This window comes from Cricetulus griseus, chromosome 4, assembly GCF_003668045.3.
Source record: "Cricetulus griseus strain 17A/GY chromosome 4, alternate assembly CriGri-PICRH-1.0, whole genome shotgun sequence".
NCBI classification, from domain to species: domain Eukaryota; kingdom Metazoa; phylum Chordata; class Mammalia; order Rodentia; family Cricetidae; genus Cricetulus; species Cricetulus griseus.
Genome location: NC_048597.1, coordinates 154481511 through 154507563, shown reverse-complemented (window position 1 = coordinate 154507563; position 26053 = coordinate 154481511). Strand labels below are relative to the sequence as shown.

The following is a 26053-nucleotide window of genomic DNA, read 5'->3' as shown; positions in this document are numbered from 1 at the left end:
ACCAGTTCTCCAAAGCACTTACATGATTTAAGTTTTCTCATGGTGTGTGAGAGACCGAGTTGCTCCATGTTATTGCTAACACTTTGTAAATGCTGTGGCTTAAAATGTACATCCTTGATGCCGGTGGACTGAACATCTTTTCAAATGTGCACAGGCCATTGATTATATTAGTTAGTGAAGTGTCTGTTCAAGGCTTTTGACTGGTTTTCTGTTGATTATCTATGGGGTGGGAGGGGAAACATTTGAATATTTTCTCCTTTCCTGGAGCATCCAGGATTAAATATGCAGGTGCTCAGTGCTCCCACTTTCATCTCAGTTGTGAGGCAGAACTGGCTTGCTACAGATGCTGAGTCTTAGAGTAATTGAGAGATCATGGCGGGGTTAGTGGTCCTGCTGCCTTGGGGAGGGGCAGCCCCATTTGACAGCTTTGATTTTGATATCAGGTAGACGAGGAGGTGGAGGAAGGATGTGAGAAGGGCTTAGCATCTGGCAGATGAAGCAGGTGCAGAAACTGTATGTTGGGCTGGGATGTGTACCTTTGTCATTTCTGCTGCGAGGAACTGACACGCATGTAGTCCTTCATTTAGGGCAAGTCTTACATAAGGTAGCCTTCCCTGTGTTATCTTGGTCCTCAGACCAACTCCACCAGGAGGGAATTAACACCACTTATACAATCAAGGAAGCCACGATGAGACAAAGAGAAGCCTTGTGACGACCACACAGGTGGCAGGTGGGAGAGCTGTAATTGGACCCATCCCATGTGCTTGAGAATAACCCTCCTCATGCTTTCTCTTCTGCGTACCCATGGCTTCTGTTCCTTAAGACAAACCGAAGGTCTTGATTCTTACTAAGGAAAGGGAGGTACCATGGATCCTTCAAGCTGTTAGAGCAGCCTGCCCTGTGTTCATTGGAGGCTTTCTTTGGATCCTGGTGAGTGTAGGAGAGTCAAAGGCTAGGGCTTTTCCTGCAGCTCTCTCATGGGTACTGCCAGAAGTTCTCCTGAAGGGACTGTCAGCAATCCCCACTGAGGTTCTTGGGTGCTCTCTGGAGCCTCTGTCATGGGGATGGACCGATTGGCTACCTAGCCTGTATAGGACTCACTCGCTTCCTCCGCTCCCTCACAGCGTTATGTCATGCCCAGACCAGCAGAGGGCTCCATGAGGAGTTATAGAAGATGCCCCGTGTCTCCGCGCCTTTGGTGCTGCTTCCTGCGTGGCTCGTGATGGTTGCCTGTAGCCCACACTCCCTGAGGATCGGTAAGTACAGTCTGGCTCTGGGTGATAGTCTCATTGTCATCCTAAGTGTACACAGAGGAAATACCTTCATGCTTCACAGGCTGTGTGAGATGATTCCATGACCTCCCTGAGTGTGGCTGTGACAGACGTGGAGGTGGTGAGGGGGCAACAGACTGGTGGCTCCCATCGGTTCTTCCTGACAGGCCCCATCAGGGTCTAGAATAAAATGCTGCTTATGCCCTGGTTCAGATGAAGGGGCATGTGAAGGGGCAGCTGTTAGTGATCAAGGGTGAAAATGGCCATGGGTATTCCAAATCCAGGACTGAAGATAAGCAGTTGCCCTTTTCTTCTGATTAGTCCAAGAAGAATCTAGAAAAAAAGGTGTTAAAATCATCTTTGGCAATTTGGATGAAGTTCTGAGTCAGCTTGGTGATTCCTGCCTAGCCTGTTTGGAAGGGCCTTGAGTTGCTATCTGCTAGCCATGGCCTGACTCTGAGAGGGATGACAGGGCCATTTCAGCCTCTTTGTCCTTGTTGCTGTGGGCATGCCCCTCTAGGTGTGGACAAGCGGGATTGTCACTTACATCATCTGGCAGGTGGGTTCTGGGAAACCTGATGCAACAAGCAAGTAAGCCTCGTTCACTGGAAGCCAAGGCACTGTAGATCTCGGGACCTAGAGAGAGCCGTGGTGGTAGGGATGAGGACACTATCTATGTTAGCAAGAAGCAGAGCCTCTATCAGATAGATGGTGGAGTCAGGCCAGGTGGGAGGGGGGTCAGAGTTTAGGGATGTCTATGTGTGTGTGTGTGTGTGTGTGTGTGTGTGTGTGTGTGTGTGTGTGTGTGTGTCACAGGGGTCAGCATGTAATTAGGCATCCAAAGTCTTGAGGCCTGAAAAAGACTCTCCTGAGAGCAAGACCTCCAGTTTTTGGTTAGATGATCGTTCTTCAGGGCACATTATGCAGCCAGACAACCCTGAGTCCTTCATCCCAGACTGGAGGCAGGTGGAGCCAAGTGGCTGCTTTGCTCACTACAGGATCTTTTCTTTCCTTTGGACACAGTATCTTACTAAATAACCCTGTCTGGCCTGGAACTCACTATGTAGACCAGGCTGACCTCGAGTTCGCAGAGATCTGCCTGCTTCTCTTTCCTGAGTACTAAGGTTTAAGGGGCGTGGCATCATGCCCAGCAGGACCTGGGTATCCATGTGAAACTGAAAGACTAGAGGCCATATATAGTAAAGATGGCTTGATGCTGGGCAGAAGAGCCTTTCCCATTACAACAAGGACTGGCCTTAAGAGCACCAGAGTGCCAACTACAGTCAAAATGTCCAGGTATGGGCAAAAGGCAGGCTGATAGCTCAGACCACAGACAGTCAGGCGGCACCTGTTGGAGGCTGAGCTGCAGGTGCTCCGTGGTACCTCAAGGGCATATTTCTCCATGCTAATGCAGTGGCTGCTGATTGAAGTCTGAAATGTGGACAGGTGATCTAATTCCTCCCTCTCCCTGTGCTCAGCTCCTTGTTCTGCTTGCTTTACAAAAGGCATTAAAAACAGGACCTTCCCTCCAGCTTCCTTATTCATTTCTATAGAAACTACAAAACCTAATTTAATTCTTCTTGGTGACGATGCAAAATGGTTCATATCCTCAAGATGCTTAATTTATTAGATGCCTACAGTTATCTAGCATTTGCTGCAAGGTCCCCACCACCATCACCAAATGAGCAGATAAAGCTGTAGCCCATCAATTTCCATTTGTCACTAATGGGAAACAGAAAGGAATTGAGCCAGAGTTACCCCTGCCCCCCCACCTTGCCTCTCTGGGCAGTGGTTCTCTGAGGGTGGAGGAAGCAGACATTGGAGTCCACAGATTTTTATCTTGGTTACTAGGTTAGCAAGAGGGCATTGAGGGATCCCCACAGCTCCTCACCCACACTGAACAATGCTTGTCTGACTCTGTTGAGCCCCTGGTTTTGATTCGTGTTAGTCTCCTCCTCAGTGATCTCTAATCACAGATCCCCCTTCAAGGTCAAAGTGGGTTTGATCTCCAAGAGAAGCCAGGAAATATAGCTAAGCTGAGGGGGGAGGGAGGGAGAGAGAGAGTGCGCAAAAGAGCAACATCAGGACCCGTTTCTTTTTGTCTCCTTGGTTATCTTGGAGTTAGAAGCCTTGTAAAAGTCCCTGATGGTTTTGGGTGCTAATTACATGGACTCTGGAGAGGGAGTAGGTGGAGTAGGGCAGGTCTTGGAGGGGAAGTAGGTCAAGAAAATACCGGCAGTCTGGCACATGGATGGGTTGGAACAATGCTGAGTTAACAGGTCTCTGACAGGTTCACAGACAGGGGAGGGGCCACTGCCCCCCCACCTTCTCAGGGGTCACTGCTCTCACATATGAGCTTCTCTAGGTCTCTCCCTAAGCCTTCCCCATTCCCTGCATCTTCAGAATAGATAGCTGTCAGGGCAGGACTATATACAGGGATAGGGAATAAATTGTCCAGTCAGCTCCATCCTCAGCCCCACTTGTCGCTGGTGACAATATGGATGTTTGTAAAGAGGCGGCCAAACCCATTACTCTGCCTCTTGATGGCTGTTTTTCATTCAAGTGAGGCACAGGGCGGGAGATACAGCCAAATTGTCTATTACGGTGTCTGCTGTTTACCTCCCCCCCCCATTGAAGTTTTAGGTAAGAGAAAGGGGTTTTATTTATGGCTGTAAGGCTACCCACATAAATTTTCCATCCAAACTCTCACATGTATGTCAGACCCCTTCCATCATCTATCTCCCGAAAATGTTTTTGATTTTGCTTATGTCCCTCTGGGTCCTCTGAGTGATGACTGGGGAGCCACAAGTAAATAAATGCCCCCAAACTGCCCCCATTCCTGCAGCTTTCCCTGACTTAAAGGGATCATGGCTGCTGTATCTTGCTGTAACAGATGATGAAGACTCATTATCCAACCTGCTCATTTTTACTGATGAAGTGTTGGCCAAGGTCACATGGTTATATGTGATTTGGACAGAGAGCCTAGTGGCTTTGACTCCTTTCCTTTCCTTTTTCTTTTTTTTTTTTTTCTTTGTGATCTTGGGCAGTCACTACTATGTGACATTTTCTCTTTGATTTCCATGATGTTAGTCAATGTCCTTGTCTTTGCTACATTGGGTATTTATTACTAAGTTCTTATTAACCGATGAACACTAGTGCACCATGGCTATTCTAACCACGCTGCACTGTAGGCACACTGAGCTACTCACTTCTGTCCAAGTGTGAGGGGAGACTTATTGGAAAGCTCCTCCTTGTCTTCTGCTCCCTCCTTCTTTTGCTTCTCCTCTGCTCCTCCTCCCCCATCCCTTCTTCCTCCTTTTGCTCCTCCTTTTCTGGCTCCTTCTCCTCCTCTTCTTCCTCTCCCTCCTCTTGTCAACTTTGGCTGAAGAGCTATCTTCATCTGCAAATCCTTTCATGGGGACCATGACATCTCCTGTAGTCATAGCAGTCTCAGCCAATATATTGTGTTATTTCTGGTTAAAAATATTGAAAGATGGATAATTATAGCTTGTATAGTCTCTTGCTTTGCACTGACAATTTTACTAAAGGCTAGCTGACAGATAAGGAAACCAGCGGGGACTTCAGAGGTTCAGTCCTGGTGCTGATGGGAGTCTTGCTCAGCATGGGTAGTACCAGATGCAGCTTTGCAGGTTAAGGCAGCAATGGAACCTCTCCTTTGTTTAAGGCTTCCCTATTCAGTGAAGCAGCAGGAGCTCAGACTTATTTGACACTCAGCCCCAAGCACTTTACAACTATAATTTTTTACTTAGTTGATTTCCTCCAATGAGCTCTAATCCTTTGCAGAGAATGTCCAACTTAGAACATTCAAATGCTATAAAGATGAAGCTAATAGGAGAATTGGGGGAGACAAGTGGGAAGAATAAAACCTCTGGTTTCTGATATCATCGGCTGTGTATTAAATCTATTGGACGCACTGAGACTCAAATCTACCATTGATTTCTTAGCCTTGTAAAGGATTCACCACAGGGTTTTTTTTTTTTTTTTTTGAGTAGTGGGCTCCCCTTGTAATGTTACCACATGATTTGATTTATGAAATTTTGATCAGTGTGCAACGTTTCATCTTCATTACAAATTGAATCAGCTAGATAAACAATCAATCATTCTTTCACAATAGTGACAAACAGAAATTGATGACCTTCTCCTTTGTGTGTCATCTAGAGGAGGACTACAGGAACATTTTTGGGACACGACCTCCTCTTTGGTGAGCATTTCTGGGGAGTCTGTGTCTGTTTTAGTCATGCTTTTCCTCCCAGGGTCTAGCACAGTGCCTGACCTACAGACGAGACTTGCCCACTGCCCGCTAAATGAATTATCTATGGCAAATTTTGAATTGTGAGCCAACCTTTCAGTTTTCCAATGTTCCTCCTCCCAGAATGAATCAGTGCCCATTTTACTGGTAGCCTATGAGACATGTAATTAAGGAAGTGCTTGACTGTGAAATGTCCCCAGGGTGTGTTTGAATCTTTGGTCCCCAGCTGGTGTTGCTGTTTTGGAAGGTCATGGGAATTTTAGGAAGTGGAACCTCACTGGAGAATGGGGGAGAACCATTGAGTGAGAGCCTGCGGGTTTTTTAGTTAGGCCCCACTTCCTGTCCACTCTTGTTTTTCCTGACTGTGGATGCAGTGTGACTCATTGCTTCATGATCTTGCTGCCATGATAGACTGCATCCTCTTCAACTGAGAGTCAAAAGAAACCCTTTGCTCCTTAAGTTGCTTCCTGTCATTTATGTGTTCACAGAAACAAGGCAAGTAGCTAATACAGAAAAATGAGTATTTTGACTCCAAAGTGTGCATGTGTGTCTGCAAATGTCTGTGCATTCAGTTGACTGGCTCCCTGTACTCCACTCTGAACCTACACATGTTGGGGTGGGTATGGGAGACTGGCAGGAGTTGAACAACTAATTAGGCCAGCATGGCCTGTGTGTTCAAAGATGACACAACTCCCAAATTCTTGGTGACATCAGTGCCATGGTTGGCAGTGAATAGTGTTCTGATGTCTCAACTGGGTTTCTATGAGACAGGCAGAAGGGAGCACATGCTTTGAGGAAGAGCCCAAGGCTTTTAGGATTTGTGGCTTGCCCTGGACTCTATGGAGGATGTGAACTGAGAGGAATCTGAGGGTGTCACAGTCCAGAATGGCTTGTGGGCAGCACATGCCCCATGGCCAAGAGCTGAGGCCAGGATGCTGATGTTTGGGCCTCACAAAGGAGTAGACAAATCATGGCAGTGACTGTTAGTCAGGCTTTTCTCTTTGTTTTCAGAGTATTTGTGATGAGTCTTTGGAGGGGTTGGGTGTTGGCAAAGGCAAGGGCATCAGAGGTGAGATAGTGGGGCCCTGATTCTATAACTGTGAATTCTAGATGATGGAGTTGGATTCCATATCGCTTTGGTGTGTGGCTACCTATGTTTATTTGCACTAGAATGGCCTGGCTTCCCTGGAGCTCTCTTTTATTTTTTGTCCCTCGGTGATAATATCCACTCCTCACTTGGATGTCCAGGCCTGCCTGGTGAGGTGACCAGTGAACTCAATAGTCATTACTGGGTTGAGCATGGAGTGGCATGGTACTGAAAGAATCTTTTCAGAATTTCAAAAAACCTGTCTCCAGTTCCATGGAATGGCTTACCGAGTCCTGAGATGTTTGCACATTGTATTTGTGGGAAAGAGGCTGGCGTTGCAGAAACTATGAAGAGAGATTTTAGTTTCCACCTTTTGAGAAAATGTCTATCTGGCAGACAGAATGGACATTTTGAATACCAGGTGACCACAGAGAGGCTTGACAGGAATTTCAGCATCAAACTGACGATTGGACCTGTTACCCCCAGGACCCCTAGTCATCTAGGGCGCGACGGTTTAGTTAGCCTTTGGTCTCATACTCACATGGGAAGACATTTCTGTTTCATTAATAACCATTAACAAGAGCTTAAATTGAGACAGCCACCTGCCTAATTAAAGCCATGACCCGATTTGGCTCCAGTTGCTTGGGAAGACACGATAGTCAGCAGATCTTTTTGTTTTGTGATATAGTCCAGCCTCTCTGGGTGTGTCCAGTGTAGTGGGTGGGAGAAGTGGCTGCAAGATCTTAGCCGAGTGCTTGTGTGTGAGTCTGAGTGGGTGGGATGTATTCATATACATCAGTAGAACCTGAACCTCCCACTCAGCCTAGCGGCTCAGCTGCAGGCAAGACCGTGGTCGCACTTAGCTCTCACTAGTCCAGATAAGCGAGCATACATTCCCTACAGGGCTTATGGGAGCTGCTGGGGAGCACAGGCCATCAGGAGGCTGCAGACAAGCTAACAGGCTACCCAGCAGCCCCTCCTGTAGGTGTGTGTTTCCTCCCACTTGGTGACTGAGTCCATGGTACCTATTTATCCCATCCCGATAGCAAGAATTGTGGTTAGAACCCAGGCTAACCCAGGTTTAATTTTGCATGAACTGGCATGCACAGTCCTCTGGTCTGCAGATAGCACTCCTGTGCTGGTCTTGGGAGGTGCCCTGGACAAGTCCAGTGTATAGCTGTGTTTGGGAATGTCTGCCAGCATGACCTCTTCAGATGAGAGGCGCTTTGGTCTGAACAGCTATCTCAGGATGGCAGACATTGGCCACAGCCTATTGTGTTCCTTTCCTCCCTTGTTTCAGGTGGTAAAATCTTTGGGGCAGTCAACATAAGGGTCCCTCGTGTGTTTCCTCTTTCTCAATCCTTTCCACCTGGTTTTACTCAGGTGCCTTATATGGTAGTTCCACTGTAGTTGGTTCCTGTAGAACAAAGGAAAAATGGAGTGAGTTGTGTTATGGGTAAACTCTAAGACTGGCTTCTAAAACTATCTGGCAGTGTAGAGGTTAGCTTAGTGCATGGGCTCTGGACCAGACTATCTAGTTATGACTCAGAGTTGTCTGATCTTGGACAAGAATGTAACTTCTCAGTGCCTTCATTTCTTCCTCCACAACGTGGAATCGTAGACCCAGTTTTATGTGTTTATGACAATCTGGCAAATTTCTACTCAGCAAGATCTTAGGACAACGTCATGGGTTTGCAAGTGCTAAGAAAGTGACTTCTTTCATTATTAACACCACGGGGCCATCTGGGCCCTATCTTTTAACCTTTCCCTGCCTGGCGCACCCTGCTCCTATCTCATTCTATTCCATTCACTCTGTTCAGGGAGGTGAGAGCCTTGCCTGGTTTGGGGAGCTCTGGTTTCTGGAATTCTCAGGGTGCTTTGTGCATGAGTTCATCTGCTCACACAGCATTGCACTGTCTTCTTTGGTGCTCACCTACCTGCTTTCACAACCATTTCCCCAAATCTGATTTGAATTCTATCCACATCAGGAGCCTAGGAGCATCCCGTGGAGATGATCTCTGTCTTTTGTGCCCTCAAGTGTCGTTCACGGCAGATGGCAAATCTTCCTTTGACTCCTGTCCCTCTTTAGCTATCCATGCCCCTTGAGTCCTCCCTTTCCCTTACAGAAGTATTGCGGAAGAACTGCTTATTCAAGCCCTTTCTACGTTCTCTCCCCTCTTTTCCTATCGATAGTACTTATAATCAACTCAGTTGTCAGGCTTGGTGACAAGAACCCTTACCCTCTGAGCCATCCCAGGGGCTCCCTCTCTATCTTTGTTTTTCATCTCCAAATATGGCTCTGTTCTTAGAGCTTTGACCTTGGGTGTCTTCTGTATCCACCTTACTGCCATGATGGTCTTATGTACTCATATGTAGATAATCATCTAGTCTGACCGCCAGCCCTGAGCCCATTCTGTAACTTATTTATGCAGCTACATACTTGTCATCTTCACATGGGTGACAATACAGACTCAAAAGAGGCTTGTCTGCAGTTGAAATCTTGATTGTCACCTTCTGGCCTGCTCGTCCTATTGCTTCTCCACTCATAAATGATAATGCTAAGGATGACGAGATGGCTCTGTGGGTGAGAGTGCTTGCTGTGTAAGAGTGGGGACTTGTTGAGCTCAAATCCTCAACATCTAGGTACATAGCTTGACATGGTTACGTGCACCCATAACCCCAGCCTTGTAGGACAGGTGGATCCTAGGAGATTGCCTAGCCAAAAAGCTGAGTTTCTGGTTCAGTGAGGGACCCTATCTCAGGGCACAAGGTAGAGCAATGATAAGGGAAGACTCCCAAGGTTCTCCTCTGGCCTCCACAAAGTGTGCAAGGATGCATACACCTGAATGCTCACGTGTATGTACCACACACAGAAAAATATGTACACAGACCTCACTCCCTCACTCTGTCATACCTATTCGAATTTGGAGTCCAAACCTGGGAGCCATCCTTCATCCCATCAGCCTCCGCCACCATCTGCTCGACAAAAAGTCATGTTGGTTCAGCTTTCCAAGTTCAGTCATTACACCTTGACAACTTCCTGCCAGCTCAGGCGCCCCTTTTCTCTTCTGAGCCACACTGTCTCTTCCCCACACTGCTGCAGAACATTCTCTCTTGTTTCCTGACTGTCCTTTATGTCACCTAGCGATTTAAAAAATGGCAGCAAGGGCAACTGTTTTAAAATAGAAGTGGGGTCTCATTGGGTCTCTGCTCTTGCCCTCCACTGGCTTCTTATCAGAGCAAAAGACAAGTCCTCACATTGACCCCCCCACCCCCAACCCCCCACCCAGCTCTCCCCGGTTCTTGTCACTCTTCTGTTTATTTACATTTTCATTCTGACAGCATGCCTGCTGTCTCACACCAGCCCAGCCTCACTAGCACCTTTCTTTCCCCAAACATGCCCAGAATGTTTCTACCTTACATCTTTGTCAGCCCTCTTCTCTCTGCTGAGGGCACTCTGGATAGTGGCATTGTTCATTCATGCGGGGACAGTCACACCCTGACCGTTCTCTATGCCCTTTCTTGCCCCCAACATTTTATATTCTTCTCTGCTTAACTTTTTCTCGAGCACATCTCACATCTGGTTCTTTTTCCCTTCCTCTCTGCATCCTCCTATGAAGAAAACTTCTTTGTTTTATTCTCTGATGCTTCTCCAGTACTTGACAATAAATATATAGTGTATAGCAGGTGCTCACCAACTATCTTCTGAATGAATGAATGAATGAATGAATGATGCAGACATGAAGGAGACTCCAAAGGAGCTTCAGTGTTGAGAGCTTTTGGAAGGCTCACACCAGAGAACCCTACTGTGTGGCAGCAGCACTTAACAAGAACCCCTCCATCACCTAGAACAGTATGCTGGCATCACTGGCTGCCTCCATGTCCCAGTTTTCCAAACTCTGTAAATACTACAGGCCTTGGGGCCTCTCTTGGTCCTGCTCTGAAGGAGCCTGAACCAGCCCACAAGTGACTTGACATCAGCATGAGTCTTTGCTGAGAATTGTACTTTGTTCCTTGGCTTCAAGCACCAGGCTCTAGGTTTATAAGCCATCCCCACCTGTGTGGTCCCTGGAGTCCCCACATCTCCATTGTGGCTGAGTCCCAGAACTTGCCTTGGTATTCTGTCTCCTCAGGACTGCAGCCAGGCCCTTACTTATCTCAGTCTTCCAAGAACCCATAGGCCTGAACCCAGACCTGCTGTCCCAGATGAGACTATGTGATTGTCTTCCAGCCTTCTGCTGACACGGCTGCTGTTGGCCAGGTGCCTGTCTGCTGTTGGCCAGGAGCCCACACCAGTCATGGCTGCCTGCCTGTGCTTACAGTCACAAAATCTAAATGGTAGCAGGGACCCTGATACAATCCACTCAGATCCTGATTCGTGATGACCATTGGCTTTTCTTCCTCCGTCCTCTGTGTCCACTATTTTAGTCCTAGTCCTTGGGGCCACCAAGGGCAGGTCTGGTATTCCTCCTGGTGATGACACTTGTGAGAGCTGAAGTGATGTCATTGTCCCTAGCATCTCCCACCTCTCAAATATATCACTAGTACCTTTCGAATCATTTCTTGAACTCCACTTATCATCCTGGGTACCCTCCACCCAAAAGGTATCATTTTCTTTCTTCCTTCCAGCTTAGGATGTGATTCCTCAAACCAGAGCATGTTTCTCACCTTCTTCTAATCTACCAGTAGCTTTTCCTGTGTTTGGCTTATTCTCACTAACCCTAGCTGCCTAGTCTTTGGGTTAAGAAAGCCAAGTCAGAGCTTTACCTGTAATGTGAAGCTCAGCCTCTGGCTCCTGCCCAGCTGCCATTGCTCACAGTCCACAGGCAGAGGCTGCTCTCCAACAGCAAGTTGCTCCTGGGTCCTAAGCCAGCAGTGTTAAAGTTCCAGATGTTGCAGGGGTGAGAAGTTTCTTATAGGAAGTCTATGACTACCTCCAAGCTATGAATTTCCATGTCTAGGACATGGTCTTTTGAGCACACCATGACACAGAAAAGGGAGGGAATGCCACTTTGCTGGCAGTACTCATAAATTTCCCTCAGGGGCATGGATCTAACAACATGAGACTTTGAGCTTTCGGCTCAGATGAGATAACAGGGGTTTTCCCAGAGATGACAGAAAAGGGACATACACAGCCCCAGGGGCCCCTGTAAGAAGCTGTCTGTAGGGGCTGCTCCCAGGAGACACCAGCCATCAGCTTGTGTTGCTATATGTTTGCAGTGGGTGTGCCCAGATGTCTGGGGCAGCCACCCCGAATCTAAGGCTAACAGCTGGGAGGAAAGGGAAGCCCAGAGGTAAGAAGTTCTCCTCTACTTCTTCACTTCATGGAGTGGCTGGAAGTGAAAAGACCCCATCCTGAAAAGGCAAGGGCAGGTGAATGCTAATTGGAGCTGATCGGGAAACTTAAGAGTTCTAAAGGAATTGAGGTTAAGTGGCAATCAGTGCCATTGGTGGAGATGAAATAGGGTATTGAAATGATCTCTATGTCGCCACCTTCAGAGCGTTCCTTTTATTTAATCAACCTCTCTCTTGACTGTCACGGGGATGACCTTCCAGAAAATGAGGAGGCAGCAGTGAGGGGCCTGAGCAGAGGAGGCAAGGCCCACCTGTTCCCGAGACTTAGTGCTCCTGCTTACCTCCTGCTGGGTTCTGAATTAGCATTCTTCTCGGCATGAGGCCACAAGGATGGTCCTACAGGACAGCATGGAGTCCACATTCAAATTTCATGTCCCAGACATCATGGAACAAGCCTGGCCTTGGATTTTTGACTTCTTGTTCCTGACTCTCATTCATATGTACATTGAGGGAAAAGACTCCAGCTTTTCTCACACTCAATTTCCCACCCTTAAGCTGGGAATAATAGTGCTTATCACTAATTAATTAATTGGTATTAGCTCAGAGGAGCATTATAATGTACCATGAGCAGCATATGGCATATCGTAATATTTAGTAAATATTAGTTCTGGCTCTTATGTTTCTTTCAGGGATGGCTTTTAAACTCAATGATTCTGGCAAGCAACTGCATGGCCCCTATAGGGTAGTGAAATGGTGTGGCCTTGACTGACACAGGGACCTGGAATTAAATTACAGTTTTGCATGCGACCTTGTGAAAATTGAATTATTTGGCCTCTGTCGACTGCTATAAAAAGGGGATAATAAACTCACCTTGCATGGTTATTGTGCTTTACGTGAGAGATAACGTATGGAAAACAGCTAGCAGAATGCTTGACAGTCGGTAGGAAGTCAATAAATAATAGCTGTTATCAGTAGTGCCTGCATTATTGCTATTACTATAGTTTTTCTATTGCTGCTATAACAAATTACCACGAATTTAGCAGCTTAAACAAGACAAATTTATTATCTCAGTCTGGAGTTCAGAAGTCTTACTGAGCTGAAGATAAGATGTTCCTTCCTGGGGGCTCTCGGAAGCATCTGTTTCCTGCTCGTTTGGGTCGCTGGTGGAATTCACTTCCTTGTGGTTAGAGATCCCCCATTTTCTCCTTGGCCGGGAGCTAAGAGCCCTTTCCTGCTTGGAGTGTTCTGAGGCTTTCTCCCTCCACGTCCAGCTATGGTAAGGTGAGTCTTTCTCACCTCCAGTTCCACAGGTAAAGCTGGAAATGTTGTCCTGGGTTACCGAGTTCTGAGATCACACAGAACCAGGAGTGTGGTCCCAAGTCATCTCTCCACCTCAGGCTCAGTCATCAAATTCAACCTCAATGGAATCTGAAGCCCCATTTTCTATGGAAAGAAACAGTACTAGGAAGCCAGGACATGGGCATTTTTCAAGGCCACTATTCTGCCTGCTACACTTGCTGTTGTTAGCTTCTGAAGTAGAAAATTGGGTCAGAAAAAATTCTTGTGAACAGTGTCTGATGCAGGAAACTCTAGGAAACTGTGCCTAGCTCAAATTTTAGTGCGATTTGTGGACTCCCAGTGACATTGCTCATTTTGCTTGAGAACCAGGTGTCCTAGCCCACTGGAGCCGAACTCTTCCCTCATGATGGAAGCCACCACATAAGGTGGGCACATTACAGAAACTGAGCCCATACCAGCAGTCCGAGAGACAGCCAGGAAGGTGCTGTGTAACAGGAAGTGCTTTATCACAGTGATTTAATAATCTCACCACTTCTCACATGTCAGGGCACCAGCGGAGTAGTCTACAAGCTGAATGTTATCTGAGGCTGTCACGTGGTCTTTGCCAGGCTCGGCATGGAGTGATGTGTTTATTTCCTGCCACAGGGCCTCGAGAAAATAATATCCCCCAGAGTCCTAGCAGACTCATATTCCGCCTGTCATCCTTCCAGAGGGGGGACAGGGACACTTGTTTTTTAAGGAGCAACTGCTGGGAGGGAGATATTAGGAAGCCTGGTATCTGTGCCTGATTCAACCTGTCCCCCTGTCGTCCCCTGGAACTTTGTGACATGACGGTGTCCTATTTGGAGCTAAGCTTTCTGGGAGATCAGGGAAACAGGGTATTGTGTTGGGTTATGTTCTAATTGTTAAAAGGGAAGGCTCTCAGACACACAGACTGAAGGGTTATGAAAAACAAGGAAGAGCTAAGTGCTTAGGCTGTGATGGACTGCAGTGATCCAGGGATAGTGTGCATGCTGGCTTGGAAGTTTCTTGTTCTTCCCAGACCGTTGCCACCCAGAGAGGACTGATTGATGAGCTGTGGGCATGGCTTAGAAAGGCCGTATTCAGGAGATGGAATGAGTCATGCTTACTGAATACCTACTGTGTGCATCACTTTCTATAAATTCTGTGACTCAGTGATTATAGCCTCTGCAGGTAGATTTGATAAAACCTGGTATTTGGGTATAGAAACTCTCATATGGGGACACTAACAGCACCCACATAGAGGTAGAACATGGAAGATTTGAACCAGATTTCTTGAGCTACAGCCCTGTGTTCTAGTCCTTACACTAAACTTCTCTCTGGTGTGTTCCTACATGGAGCCCTGAAGCTACTGGCTGTGCATCATGGACCGGGAGCTGAGGTGAAGGCAGACATGACCATTGCTTGCCTCAGACCAGTGTGAAGCTTAAGGGTAGAAACACATTGTAGCAGCTGGGCGTTGGTGGTACACGCCTTTAATCCCAGCACTTGGGAGGCAGAGGCAGGCGGATCTCTGTGAGTTTGAGACCAGCCTGGTCTCCAGAGTGAGTGCCAGGATAGGCTCCAAAGCTACACAGAGAAACCCTGTCTCGAAAAACAAAACAAACAAACAAACAAACAAAAAAAAACAAAAAGAAAAAGAAAAGAAAAAAAAGAAAAGAAAAGAAAAGAAAAAGAAAGAAAGAAAGAAACACGTTGTAGCTCCCACCCTACCCTGCAAATTTCCTTTGAGAGTGGCATAGGGAGGGGAAGGGAAGGAGAGAGGGAGGGAGGGAGAGAGGGAGAGAGGGAGAGAGGGAGAGAGGAGAGAGAGAGAGAGAGAGAGAGAGAGAGAGAGAGAGAGAGAGAGAGAGAGAGAGAGAGAGAGACGCTGGGAATTAACTCAATACCGAACTGCAGGAGCAGCACCGGAGGCACCTTAGGCTAAAAATAAGAGCTGAGACCGCTGTGCTCTGAGGGGCCAAGTCTGCATGCTGGCTTTATTTATAGTTGCTTATTTATTAGATTCCAAATGATGTTTAAGCAAGAATCATATGGCAGTGATCTTTGATTACTTATGTGGCTAATGGCTGAACATATATTATTATTGCTGTTTATTTAGTACTGCTAAATGTACTGGGTACTTCTCTTTCATGAAGTCACCAAGGAAAGGGCCAGGAGAATGGAGCAAGCAGTGGCTTGGTGGATGTTGTGGGAGGCCAAGCCAGGGAGATGCTGTTACAAAGCTCCAGTCCTTGGTGATCAAGGGTTAGGGTAGAGAGAATGCCCTAAAAAGTCAATAAAGATTTAAGGCTAGACTTTCAGCTTGTAGAACCAGAACTGTCTGGTTACCGATTAATAGCAACATTCATGGAATATTTATTTTGCGTCAGGTATGATGCTCAGTATGTTCAAGATGATTTAACCCTGTTACTTCTTCCATCATTTCCAGAGGGCAAAGCTGAGGCCCAGAGAAGCTGAGTAAGTTATTCGAGGATATACAGCTGGTAAGGAGGTTGAAATCAGCCTTCCTCTATGCCTGCTGCCTCTGCCTTCAGTCTAACTTTTTGAGTAAACATCCTAAGAACAGAGTGGATGCAGAGCTTGTTCTAGAACACAGAGTGAATGTGAAGAATGGAGTCGCTTCCCATTGTTCCACGCTGCAGTATTTACAGCTCACTTGGACACAGCTGTCAGCAGTCCCAGGGCATGCCCCATTTCAGAGCCATCTGATGTAAACCCGGGAGGATCCCTGGAGTGGGATCACGGATACCAGGCTTAGATGGTGGTAGAGATTCCTCAGCTAACTAGAGCTCGCGCTCTAGGTCCATGGAGCAAGCAGAAGAGGACTGGAGATAGAGGTAGCCGGGGCACTGCCAGGTTTAGGACATGCAGGTGCAAAGTGTCATGCCCTTACCCTCTGGGCATCTGAGAAGAGCCCAGCTCTCCTCCCAGAGAAAGCGTGTTATGCTGAACTTCCAGGCCAAACCCCGACACTGCCCTGGGCTCCCCCCAGTTGATGTTCTTGCTTTCCCAGTTCTGTCCTACCTCAGGTTTTAAGGGAGGAAGGGACTGAGTGGCTGTTCAGTGTTTTATGGCTTGCTTTGGGGCAGGGAATGGGGTTGCTATGGCTCTCTCTGGGGAAGAGGAATACTAGCCTCTGTGGCCTGCTTTGGGGGTGGAGATGGGATGCAGAAGGACCAGAGAAGGTGGAGCATCCTCCATCTGAACTTCTGAGTGTTCAGCCTGCGGAGGCGCCATGCTTGGGTACCAGATTATGAATCATGATAGCAGTTCCTAAGCATTGCTAAGTAATTCAGAGGACTCAGTCATGCTGGGCTACTATGGTGTTTGTCCCACTGGCATCCACATACCCACTAGCTTTGAAAGTGGGGCTATTGGGGAAAGGAACAAGACTGAAATGGGCCATTACATAGTGGGCAATAGATCAGAAGAGTGCCTGAATCATTCTGGGTGGGGGAAGGAGGAAAACTGTTAACTGTGTGTCTGGCACACCTGAAGGAGGAAGCAGAGACCCGCCAGGGGACACAGAGGATTCCAAGGCTTCCTTCCTCTCTGCAACACTGATGTCTAGAACTTGGCCTCTCAGCTATGTCCAACTGCATGCTGTGAGGCCTTTGACATTTAGAAGGAGGCTTCTGTATGCTTGGCCCAGCCTCATGGGCCCCCTGCCTGCTGGGCTTGCATGTGAGCAGGGCCACCCTGTGGTGGGGTGGCTTGGCCTCAGGCCTCTGTATGCTTTCAATGCTGTCCCTCAGAGCCTTCATCTGAGACCCAGCCAGTGGCTGCCTGGGGCTTGGCTAGATGAAAGAGGACTTGAAAAGAGGATCCTTGGATAGTAGAATAAACCACTGAAAGGAAGCCAGGGAGAGGAAGAGGAGCATGGGGGTGGGAAGAAGGAACCAGGGAGGGAGCTGTGTCAGTAGAGCTTAAGGTACAGGCAAGAGTATAGAAGGAAGGAAGCCCCAGATGTGGTGAGTGGGGGGGGGGCTTGAAGGATGAAGCCCCCTCCAGGCCTCAGTGTTTTCTGGCTGTGGTCTGCCAGATCTCTGTTGGGTCTGAGATGCTCCCATCTTGAGGCCGCAGCAGGCATTTTTTTTCTGCCTCCCTGCCATCTCCTGCCTGTGATGCTCTTCTCCCTCATTTCCTTTTCCCCCCTCTGTGTATTTACTGCCCACCTGGGTCTGAGTGTTCCCCGATGAAACACCGTGTAGCTGTTGGCTTGTTCACTCGGTTTTATAGACGCAGTCAGAGAGCTCAGAGGCCAAGGCCTGGTTTGGGAGAAGGAGGGTAATGAGGACAGAGAGCAGTGGCGGCCCACTTAGATTGGATTTTAATAAAGTTTCAGCTAACCTAAATCATCCTAGTCATTGGCAGCCCATAGCCTCTGAGCTTGGAGGTCAGCTCAAGGCTGCCTCCTCAGGCTGGGCATAGGCAGACATAGGGATGGAGGCTTCCGGGTAGAGAGGAGAGGAGCCTCAGGTCCTCCTTGATGGTGAGGGCAGGACTACCAGAGCAGTGCTGGAGGTGAAGGCTCTCAGAGGGGAGGCCGAATGCCTGCTCTTTCAGCAGCTGTTAATTAGTTGCAGATGATGAGATAATTCATAAAAATTAGCAATGATTTCCTTCATTGTGTTAATATCACCGGGCAATAAAACTGCTGTTAAGGACGACTTTTCTCTGCATCAAGGAGCAGGGTATCAAGGAAGAAACAGCCCTCCATAGGGCTAGGGGGAGGGAAAAAGGAAAACAGAGCTGGTGAGGGCAAGAGAAGGGTGTCATTTCCAAGCTTTGGCTGGAACCATCTGAAAGAAGTCAAATTGAAATGCAAATTGTGGTGTCTCAGAACCCTGGCTCAGGAGAAATGGTGTCACCTTGGTAGCCATGGGCAGGGTGGAGGACTGGTGGGTGGCAGGGAGGGTTTTCCTTGTTCGTCAGACATGAGCCAGTGGCAACCAGAGGCCAGACTTAGGCTTCCCCTGGGGAGTAGGGAGCAGAGAGAGTCCACAGGAGAATCCCTGGAGAGCTGGCACACTGGCAGCTGGAGCATGTGGCTCAGGCTGACCTTGACTTCTTCCATTTGCTGCTCTTGATGCCTTTCTCTTCTCTCACCAGACTCTGCCCTCCCTGGCCTAATGTGAGTTTCCCAATATGCCAAGAGCCTTCTGATTTAGGGTGTTACCCACGCTGTTCTGTCTGTCTACTGTGGACCATTATTTGCAACCTCCTTAAAAAAAAATTCTGACCAAAGCCAGGTGTGATGGCCCATGCTTTTAATCCCCCACTTTTAATCTCTGTGAGTTCAAGGCCAGCCTGGTCTACCTAGTGAGTTTCAGGCCAGCCAGGGCTACATAGAAAATCCTTGTCTCAATTAAATAAATAAACATACAAATAAATAAAACAAAACAAAATACAAAATCTGGTCAACTACTGTTTTATACCACAGATAAACTGTTGTTATTTATAGATAAACATGTTCCTTGAACCGTGCCTGGTTTGATCTCATACTGGACACTTGGAGTAGTGAGTAGGTAGTCTCTTCCATGCTAAAAGCCTTCCCCAGGCCCACATCCCTGCAGAGATGTATAGAGAGTACTCTGAACCAGCCCCTGCCTTCTACTCTGTCTGCTTCCAGCTCTCTAAACATGCCACATTTTCATATTTCTGTCTTCATACCCAGAGGGTTGTGTCCCAAGTTGTCTGCCTGGTAGATGCTTGCAAATTCTCTACAGACCTCTTTAATGTCAAGCTCCCTGTGAGGTATTTCTGGACAAAGTTCACTGCCTCTCATGGCACACAGCCCCTGCTTTAACAGCCTTGTGCATTCCTTTCTGGTGGTAGCTTTGCTTTAGTGTCTGAACCCACTGTGCTCATTGGAGAGCATTGACTAAGGCAGAGTAGGAGGCTCCCTAGGTTGCTGAATGGACAAATAAAAAAAAGCTCAAATATGATGTTAGAATGTGTATGCATGGACTTTAATTTTTTATGATTTATCATCATTTGAGTATATACATCTTATGGAGAGATTCCACACTGGAGTCAGTTTTCTCCTTCCACCTTTCCATGGGTTCCACAGCAAACATCTTGCCCAGCCCCTGACCCCTGTAGTACCATTTACTAACCTATGACAGAGATAATATTGGCTTAGGGAGGGATAATGGAAAAGCAAGAAGCAAACAGATCTGGCTGGGTTTGAGTTGACTGGTCTTGGGAGTGAGACTAGGTATAAAGGATGAAGAGGAATTTAAGAATGACCAGTCAGGTAGCCACAGATATTGTTTACTGAGATTCGAAGAGGGGGCTGAGGGGTAAGCTTGCAGTTAAGGCAGAGATATAAGAATTCCATTTGTGGAGGGCTAGATTTGAGTTGCCTGAAAGATATCCAAGTGGAGACACAAGGGAGTCAAAAGTATTAGACCTCAGTGAAGCAGACTCAAATGGAGATAGGAATTGGGGAGTGTTTGGTATGCAAATGATATTCAGATGGGGCTAGGCGGCCTCCAAAGGGGAAGGTGGGTGGGAATTAGAGCAGAAGACCCCAGTACCAGGCAGCCTAAAACAAGAAAGTGATCAAAGGTTCTAGGGCCATTATTCAAAACAGACATAGTCTAGTGAATACATAATTAGTTTCAGGGCCAAATTACATACCATATACAATGAGACAAGACATCTTAACCAGCAGAGAAAAGCAGAAAACTGTGAATTTTGTGTCTGAGGGTGAATGTATCAATTATGACCAGCCATGAGAGACTAGGGATGGTCTGAAGAGACAAGCTGTCAGTGTGCCTTCTCCCCACATCCTAGGTAAAGCAGACATTAGCCCTGGAGTGTCCATCTGGGAAGCTGGGCAGTTATCCCTTGTGCAGAGCTGGGAGCTCCTCAAAGAATAAGACAGGAACACGGACTTGTAAATTAGTACAGAACTTTTCCAGTCCATTAACACTTTCTGGCAAGCCTCCTTTGTCTCCCCCTTGGGAAGAAATCAAAGCGAAGCAAATGCAACACACACATTTGATTTAATGATGGTTGATTGGTCCTCTTGCTCACTCATACTCAATACCACGGTGGCTAAATCACTGTCAGTTATGGTTAAGAAAAAAATAAGAAAGTATAGCATTTGATCACTGATCTCTAAAAGCCCAAGGAGACATTATTAGTGCATATGAAAAATTGAGTGACCATGCGGACAATCTAATAATTATAGTAGCTGAAAATGGACTTAAGGACTCAATGAATGGTGCTGACAGTGTAAGTGACAAGGGCCGAGACAGACGGTAACTCTCCCTCTCTGCACCACCGTGGTCAGGGGAAACTCTTCTACACCTGCCTGGTTCAGTGGTTTATCTCAGAGTAGTAGATAGAGTTCCAGTAAAGGGGGAATGGCATCAGGTGGAATGGAGCTGGCTCAGACTGTACTTTCCTGGCAGATGACATTTAGATCTGCTGCCATCTGTCGGTGAGTTTGGGAAGGAGCCCAAAGCATGGTCATAATGAACCAATGATGCCAAGAAGAACCAAGTTCTTCTTTTTTCTCTCTTCCTCTGCTCCTTCCTCATCTCTCTTTATAATTCTCAGTGGAGGGTGGGATCCAAGTTCTACTCCTATGCATCATTGGAAGGATCTGGCTACATTAATTCACTTTTGAGTCTCATTTACCTTTGCAGTGAGTCATTGCATCTGCTTTGGAAGACTATTAGGAGACCAGCGGAGATGATCTATATGAAGCACATGAAGCTTCATATATAGCAAATGCATGTTAACCTCTTAAAAAATATATTTTCATGACACCCGTAATAGAACTGACTCAATTCTTGTACACATCCTGCAATTTTAGTTTTGTGTCTCTCCTCATATTCTCTTTGCATGGAATCTGTTCTCTCAGGACCAGACTCTATTGCTACCTAAGCCGGGAAAGCTCTGAAGAACTCAGCTCTTATGCAACTTCTGACATTGCTTGAACTGTGTATCTTAGATCGCTTGTCTCACTTTCTGCCTTGTCTTATCATTATTTAAGCATTTATAACATCTTTCCTACAAGCCTGAGCACTTGACTGGGCTCATGACCTTGTTTCCCCTCCAGGCTGGGGCCTTCAGCTGAGAGGATCTGCAGTGCTGTCCTTATATGCACAAGCTAGTCCACCCCTCTCCATCACATGTACTAATGGATAGAAGCAGTGATGCGAAGAAGTCAAACAGCCCAGCATTACTGCTGTCGGCTTTGGGAGGCATTTCGATATTGCTGCTTCAGAGTTACCTTGCCCATGATATCTTAACAGGCACACATGAGTAAGAGTTTTTAGTTCATGAAAGGAAGGGTGTGATTCAAAAGTCTGCTGATGACTGGGAACTTCAGTTTTGGGGTTTCATCTCTCTAGGGATAACTCATAAAGCGAATCACCCACCCCTGAATAGCAGAACTGTTTTGTTATCATTTCCTTCCCCAGCTGTCTATGGTTGAAACCCTTTGTAACGATTCATCAAGGATGCGTGGCTCACCTGTCTATTGGCATAACATACTTCTGGTGATGGATCAGACGTGCTGTGTTTTGAATTGTTGCCAGGCTATTACAGTAATGATACCTTACATTTGTGTAATGATTAGTAATTTGTAAAAGCCTTTATGTGTGTTATTAGTTTTATCTGCGCGGCAAAACTAAACAGAGTTTGTCTCATCGTTCCATTTGAGAAATGGAGAAATCCAGGCAGGTTCAGGAAAATGAAATGAGTTCTCCAGGCTCTCCCAGCTACAAAGAGGCAGAGCCAGGGGCCGCAGCAATGACTTTCCACTCCTGGGTTCCAGAGGGTCCCACTTTGCCATACTCCTCCAATGAACCTCTCGATCTTTAAGATTTTATCCCAACTGGAAGGATAGCTCAGTTGGTAAAGCGCTTGCCGCTCTAGCATGAGAACCCAGATATCTTAGAAGCCATGCAAAAATATCAGGCATGGTGGTGAATGCTTGTAACTTCAGTTCTGAGGAGGCAAAGACATGACAATCCCTGGGCATCGCTGGTCACCCACCCTAGCCTAATTGGTGAACTCCAGGCCTCCTATGAGAGACCCTGTCTCAAAAGAGGTGCATGCTCCTCCAGATGACTCTGAAGTTTTCCTCGGACCTCCACATTCATCCACATATGTTTGTATACATGAGCACGCACCCCCCCACATAGATACATGCATCTGAACACATATGGATATGCATAATACTCTTTCTCATATTCACACACTAAAAAAGTGTGTTTGTTAGGTACTTGTAGATTCTTTCTTGTTCTCAACTGGTTGATGAAATTTGTCATTTTCATCTACTTTGCATATTTTCTTGGATTTTTAATTTTATTTATTTATTTTGGAACAGAATGATTACATTAAAGTCTCTTCCTTCTATAACCTCTGCTCTCTTGATATCCTGGGGGCCTGATTCTACTGTCTCAAATGTCTGTAGTTTCCCACTCCGCCTTGGAGTTGCTCATCTGGTTCTATCTTTGAAGGTACCTGGTGTTTTTGAAGAACTGAATTCTGAGTATTGTACAAGGTGGAGATGCTGCAGTCTTTCTCAGGAGAGGCTGACTCTTTGCCAGCTACATAGGATTTTTTTTTAATCCAATTAAAGACTGAACCGGGTCCAAGCTAGGTTTCATCTTGCTAAAACATTGGTTTAGGTTCTCCTCTTTCTAGCCAGTACTCTTTGAGAGCCTGGAGAGCTTACTGTATTCCTTCTATAGAAGGCCTTGATTTCTAGTCTTTTTTTTTATCATGCAAAACTGACTTTAAAAAACAAACAAATAACTCACTCTCTCTGCTTTCCATTTTTAAAACTTTGTTTGATGTATTCAATTTTTTTAGTATAGATTTTCTGCTTATGTTTTTTTTTTTTCCACCTTCTGTGGCATTTAGCTCCACGGGTCTGTAAGTGACCTGAAGAAGTAAGTGACCACAATTAGGGGACCTTCCAAGTCCACAGTTTTAACTCTGTCTAGTTCAAAGTCTACTCGGGAACCCTCATGGCTTATTTGTCCCCTTGCACCAATCCAATGAGCAAAGCCCGAGTTCTCAGCCTCTCACTCTATACCTAGAAGAGACTGACCCCAGATGAAAGGCCACTCTAGAACATCCTACCCCCTCCACTCTGCAGTGTGTCTTTCTGTTCCTTTCTGCTTCATCAGTTTCCAATACTCTTAACAGCGGATGTTGTATTTTATATGGTGTTTCAACTGTTCTCTGTGGAAGTATTGATCCAGCACACACTCTCCCATCCTACCTGGTCGTCAGGCATTTATTGTTAACACAAAAGAGTCACAGGATTACAAGGGCAGTTCTTAGCTGGGGGTCTTGGTAGGTGGCACAGCCAACTAGAGGCAAACTGCTTAAGGCTTTACTTAGTCTCTGGTCTGGCCAGCCAGGAAGGAGCCTGGGAAATGGATGGTAGTGGAACGAGGAGCTGGGAGGAAGGCATTCGTTAGGCTGAGGAATGAGTGCTCCACAAGCTCAGGAGGCCTCGATACTCCATCAGGTTTCTAATGATTTTGTCAGAGTGTTAATCCCCCGGGTGAGCAGCAGCATTTTGATAGCAGCAAACAGATTGTGTTTCAGCCCAGATCACCCAATATGGAGTCCTGCATGCGAGTCGAAAATAATTCATCACATTTTAATGGGATCGAGAGGCCAGTCAAGGATGATTTACGTTGAAGACAAGGTGATAGGGCTCAGAGCAGGAGTGTGACATGGGGGACAGGCACCTAAATGTGCCAAAAAGGAGCATGTTTATGCATGTGGGAGTGAAAGGAAGACACAGTGTTGCAAGGACACTCTGTTCTGTCGCCGAGTCCCTCCTGAATGGCCAGGTTCTGGGAATATTGAGATAGATAAAGAGATGACAATCCTACCCTTCAGACCCTCCCTTTTGCTGGTGGAACTGACAAGTTGGTCATATGATGAAGAACAGCAATGCTAGGTGAAGGGAGACTCCTGCTGTGGTAGAGGCCGGAGGCAGGGTCCAGGAAAGCTGGAGCCCATCTCATCCAGATGGTTGGGCAGAGGGCTTCCCATGGAAAAGGAATGGGATAAGAAAATGAACTGCTGTAACATGCACACCACACACACACACACACACACACACACACACACACACACACACACACACACACCACACATCAACCGCCCCCCCCCACACACACACACGAACACACGAGTCTACAGAATACCAGGAATTTGCATGGCCTGGCCTCTGCCTGCCTCTGTCTCTGCCATGTTGAATCTATTCAGAAAATGTACTATGGCAGCTGGGTGGTGTTGGTGGTGACGGACGCCTTTAATCCCAGCATGCAGGAGGCAGAGGCAGGCGGATCTCTGTTCCAGGACAGCCTCCAAAGCTACACAGAGAAATCCTGTCTCAAGAAAAAAGTTCTATGTGGTGAACATGGTTTGTTCCCTTTGAAACTCATGCTAGAGTTTAAGGTATTAAGTGAGGGACACAGTCTGGTGTTTAGGGATGGAGCCTTAAGGAGGTGCTTAGGGTTAGAAAAGGGTGGTGTTCTCATGACTGAATCTTGTGGCTTTATTAGAAGAGTGAAGGAGGAAATACACACTGGAGATGCTTCTGCTCCATCTTAGGAACAGTACAAAGACTGTAACCAGGTGAGGCTCAACCTTGGACCAGAACAGTGAGCACATATTCCTCTTGTCTTTACAAATTACCCAGACTGGTAGATCTCTTTTTCCCTCATATTTGGAGTTTACATTTAAATTTATGTGTGTAGATGTGTGTGTATGTATGTGTGTGTGTGTGTGTGTATGTATGTATGTATGTATGTGTGTGTGTGTGTATGTATGTATGTATATATGTATGTAAGTGTGTATGTGTGGCATAAAATAGAAAGGGGACCATGAGAGAGAAGGGAGGAAAAGAGAGAAAAGAATACACGTGACACAAAATCTGGACTATTTTAAGGGGAAGGAAGAGGACCAACAAGGGAGGGGAGGGAATAGAGCCATGGGGGAGGGGAATGAATAGTAATCCGTATAAGGAGGCACATGTATGAACATGCTGCAATGGAACTCATTACTTTTTTTAATGCTAACTTAAAAAGTTAATAAAAACCAAACCAAAACAAATGACCTGGACCACAGCATTATTCTTAGCAGCAGACTGAGAGGATGTGGGACCCAGGTTTTCTTCCTGAGATACAGACCGGGTTGCTCACAGCCCAGGGACGGTTTCTGTAGCTGGTGAGATGCTGTGTACTGGTGTAGTGTACGCGGTCCAGCCATAGCGGCTCTGCATCCTCCCTCATCTTCCTCTCCACCCTCCTCCACCCCGTTCCACACCTTGATTTCCTGGCCTTCTGCAGCTCCTCACTGCTGAGGGCAGTCAGTGTTTTTCCTGCCTCATATCTTTGTTCCTTGTATCCCTTATCCCCAACACGGCCTTCCTGGATGTCATCACCTGATGCTAGTCTATCCTTTGCTCAAGATCCAGGTCCTATGAGACCTCCTTTCTAGAAACTTCTGTGATGCCCCCAGACAGGGAGAATCATCTTCCCTCCGAGCTACCTGAGAACCCACTCCCCAGTTAGCGTATGTCACGTGTTCACAGCCCTTTTCTGTCTGGAGGTGGCTGCTCTCCATGCTCATCAGAGCAGGCTCCTTAAGGGCAAGGAGACATGTTCATCTTTGAGGTCTCCACTGAAGCTCACAGGCAAGTGGGTCATTTCTTTTACTCAATATGTATTTATCGATTCGATGAATAAATGAGTCTGAATTGCTTTTCAACAGTTTTGCTTTAGGTATCTCTTTTTATAATTAAAGTTCTTT

General features: G+C 46.7%; 1 protein-coding gene across 1 annotated transcript in view; it reads left to right on the top strand.

The window, feature by feature from the left end:
* Positions 1–1174: 1174 nt before the first annotated feature.
* Grik4 (glutamate ionotropic receptor kainate type subunit 4) overlaps positions 1175–26053 on the top strand; it is a 290512-nt gene continuing 265633 nt past the window's right edge. The window contains exon 1 of the mRNA XM_027412199.2: positions 1175–1256. Within this exon, the coding sequence (XP_027268000.2) occupies positions 1175–1256 (82 nt within the window). The remainder of the gene's footprint in view (positions 1257–26053) is intronic.